General features: G+C 58.3%; 1 protein-coding gene across 2 annotated transcripts in view; it reads left to right on the forward strand.

The window, feature by feature from the left end:
* Nucleotides 1-3,319, forward strand: part of Ass1 (argininosuccinate synthase 1) — a 21,288-nt gene extending 17,969 nt beyond the window's left edge. The window contains exons 10-12 of one of the 2 annotated variants that reach the window (XM_010627363.3): nt 402-486; nt 938-1,002; nt 3,243-3,319. In XM_010627363.3, the coding sequence (XP_010625665.1) occupies nt 402-486; nt 938-1,002; nt 3,243-3,304 (212 nt within the window). In that variant the 3' untranslated portion in view covers nt 3,305-3,319. The other variant, XM_010627364.3, reaches the window with a different exon arrangement.
* The last annotated feature ends 188 nt before the right edge of the window (nt 3,320-3,507 follow it).

A 3,507-nucleotide genomic window follows, 5' to 3' on the forward strand; every position in this document is an offset into this window, starting at 1 on the left:
GCTGCTGTGTGCGCGTGCGCCTGGGCCCCTGCTGTCCTCCGGCCAGGCGGCCCCGGGGAACTGGTGGGACAGAAGGTGCTCGGGCCCTAAGACAATGGCGGAGCGTGAAATTCAATTAGTTCAGGGCCTGGTTCCAATTTCACAGCCCCTAAATGCAAAAGGGCAGAACAGAATGGGAGGGTGGGGGAGAGCGTTTTTATTGCACTTTTCCTTTCATTCTGGGGGGCTTTCTCGCCCCTTCTCTCCCCCCAGCAGGCCTCAACCTGCGCAGGGCTTGGAAGGAGTCATTTGAACTCTATATCTGTCACATGTGTTCAAGGCGTTGCGGGCAGAGGAGAGGGCGGGGTGGCGGGCGCCTCGGAGGAGCCCGGAGTTCACAGCCCTGTCCCCTCCTGCCCCAGGGGTCCCCGTGAAGGTCACCAACGTTGGAGATGGCACCGTCCACAGCACCGCCTTGGAGCTCTTCCTGTACCTGAATGAAGTCGCGTGAGTGTCCATAGCCGCCTCGTCCGAGGCACAGCGAGGCTCAGGGCCCGAGGTGGACAGGCTGTGTCCTTGCCCCAGCCACAGGGCGTCCTAGGCCCTGCTGTTTAACAGGAGAGTCCTCGAGGTCCCTTTTTAGACTCCTCAGGCCACATAGGTAACAACCCAGGGGTCTGCTGCTCGACGGGGTTCCAGGTCTCCCAGGCCCAGACCTGGTCAGGGACCTGGGCAAAATACAAGATGATCCCAGGCAGGCCCAGGTCAGAGAGAATCAAAGAAGCAAGTTGAACCCCGAGGGACCCAGGCAATCCTCTCTCCTTCTGGGCCTCAGTTTACCCAGCTGTCCAAGGGGCACGTGGATTGGGAGACCTCGCTCAGGCGTCTTGCAGCCTGACATGGCCTCTGACGCCAGGCTTTGCGCCAGCGCCTTGACCACATGACCCTCTTCCCGCAGGGGCAAGCACGGCGTGGGCCGCATCGACATCGTGGAGAACCGCTTCATTGGGATGAAGTCCCGAGGTGAGTGGGCCCCCGCGACCTGGGAGCCATGGCCCTTGGCGCCGCCTCAGGGAGGTGGGAGAGGAACATCGCAGAGGGACCGGAGGTCAGGCGCTCTTGTGTCCTGGGCGGGCAGTGGGGTCTGGGGCCCGCCGACCGTGCAGGGCCGATTTCGTGGTCGTTAAGGCTGCGTCTCTCAGGCCGGGAAGGCAGGGCGGACCCTTGCCGCGGGAGGTCGCTGTGAGAGCCATGGCCCTTGGCGCCGCCTCAGGGAGGTGGGAGAGGAACATCGCAGAGGGACCGGAGGTCAGGCGCTCTTGTGTCCTGGGCGGGCAGTGGGGTCTGGGGCCCGCCGACCGTGCAGGGCCGATTTCGTGGTCGTTAAGGCTGCGTCTCTCAGGCCGGGAAGGCAGGGCGGACCCTTGCCGCGGGAGGTCGCTGTGAGCTGTGAAGGGACCTGCCATTCCTGCGTCACAGCTGCCTGTCTGGGACTCGGTTTCCCCATTTATCCCACAAGCTCTCGTGCCTGAGAAGCTGCCAGTGTCGCGGGGCCTCACGGGGGAGGAGGGTCCCAGCCGCCACAGCCCCTGCGTAGCTTAGGACGAGCTGGAAAAGATAACACCAGCAAAAACAAAACAGGCCAAGCCCTCCCCGAGGCTCTCGTCCTTCTGGATATTTTTTCTGGGCCCCAAAATCCTGAGAGCTGATGGCCGCAGTTGGGCCTTCAGAAAGGGGCAGGCTTGGGAGGCTGATGTCCAGGGCCCTTGGGCCAGGTTTGTCCTGCCCGACCTAGGGACCTCAGTTTCCCCACTCATTACATAGTAAGCCTGGGGCAGGGGGTTGGATCATTCCGGCTCTAACCTGTTTGATTTTCTCATCAAAGGTGTGGGGTGAGGGAGTAGGAAACCACTTTGCCTCTTTACTGGGGTTTTTCCTCCTCCCCTTGCTGTTACCCAGGAGAAACAGCCCAATTGAAAGTCTCTTGGGAAGGCCTTGTGCAGAACAATGGTGCTAATTAGCTGTTGCCTTTTACCCTACCTTACTTTGTCTCTCACCTATTTAACATCTGATTAAATGTGGCTTCATCTCCACCTGCCCTTGGGAGCCAGCACAATGGGCAGGACCTTGGGAAGCCAGAGACCAGCTCCTCAGCATACAGAAGGGGAAACCAAAGTTCTGGGAGGGGAGAGGGCTCGTTCCACATCCCAGGACTGATGCCCCTGCCCAGGGAGGCTTGGGGAAGCAGGCTTAAGAGCTTGGAAGAAGACAGACCCAGGTTCAAACTCCCAGAAAATAGCAGGAACAGATGCAACAGTGGTGCTCCATGAATGAAAGCCAGTTCTCAGGCATTGCTGGGTGAGCAGAAAGGCATCAAGGCCCTCTGGGGGCAGCCATTGTGGCTTGGGGTGTTCAGTACAATACCTTTCATCATGCCTTCCTGTGCCCCTGGCAGACATCACTAGTTGATTGCTGCACTGTTCTGTGGCCTGCTGGGGCAGCTGGCTGGCAGGCACGGTGAGCTGATCAGGATTGCTGCCTGTGGGGAGGAGGCTGGGAAGACGGGCTGGCCTGAGGTCACCAAGATGGCAGCCGAGGTGGTGGTGAAGAGCCGCGCTATTCTGGGGAGCCGTCCTGGAGGAGGAGGCTTCCACTCATTCCTTGTGGAATGGGCACCTGGGGCTGAGAAGGGCAGGAGGCCCCCCAGGTGTCTTGATGGGGCTATGCCCTTAGAGGCCCAGGAAGAGCTGGTGTTGAGGGTCCTGGCTTGGGTGTCTGACTTGAGCCTCAGTTTCTCCGTCTGTGGAAGTGCTCCGAGGTGCTGGGCTTCATGGTGGACTCAGTTCCTTTACTCACACTGGGTATAAGGGAGCAAGAGCCATGAGATCAGTAATGGTTTGTCCTATGCGCTGGGCTTCCTGCCACTCACACAGGAAAAGGTCCCTGGGGCACTCACTGTCCTACTCTGCCTGGATGTTGTGTGTGAACCTCTGAGGAGGTGGGTGTCCCCCAAGATTCAGAATTTAATCGGGCAGGTCTACAACTCTCCTTTGAAGGAAGTCAGGATTCTGACTCCAAGAAGTTGCTGGGTGACCTTAGACAAGGTGCTCTCCCTCTCTGAGATTCTGACTTTCAAAGGAAGACCTTGATCAGGAGAACTCATCATCCCCCACCCCCAGAAGTTCAACTTGCCTATTTTCTTGCTTGGTAATTTTAGAGCGTATCCTGTTTTGACTTCTCCACTACAAATATTTCCCTGTCAGAAAGCAAGAGTGAGGGCACTGTGGACTCCCCCGTGGCGAGGTGTTCATTACGTGTACAGTAACGGGAGAAGCCGCTGATCTTGTTATGTTGAGGCTGGAGTCGGAGAAGCTATTGTCCATGCCTCGGTGTACCAGGGGAAGTGTCATTGGTATTGATTTTACAAAGCTTGTAATTGAAATTCGTTAAGGGTTGGTTTTTTTTCTGGGGGGTGGGTGGGCATCGCTAGACGGCTGGGTGTGGGCTGGCCTGGCTGGCAGGCACTCA

Source organism: Fukomys damarensis, unplaced genomic scaffold, assembly GCF_012274545.1.
Source record: "Fukomys damarensis isolate Sample0158 unplaced genomic scaffold, DMR_v1.0_HiC HiC_scaffold_36, whole genome shotgun sequence".
Taxonomy (NCBI): Eukaryota; Metazoa; Chordata; class Mammalia; order Rodentia; family Bathyergidae; genus Fukomys; species Fukomys damarensis.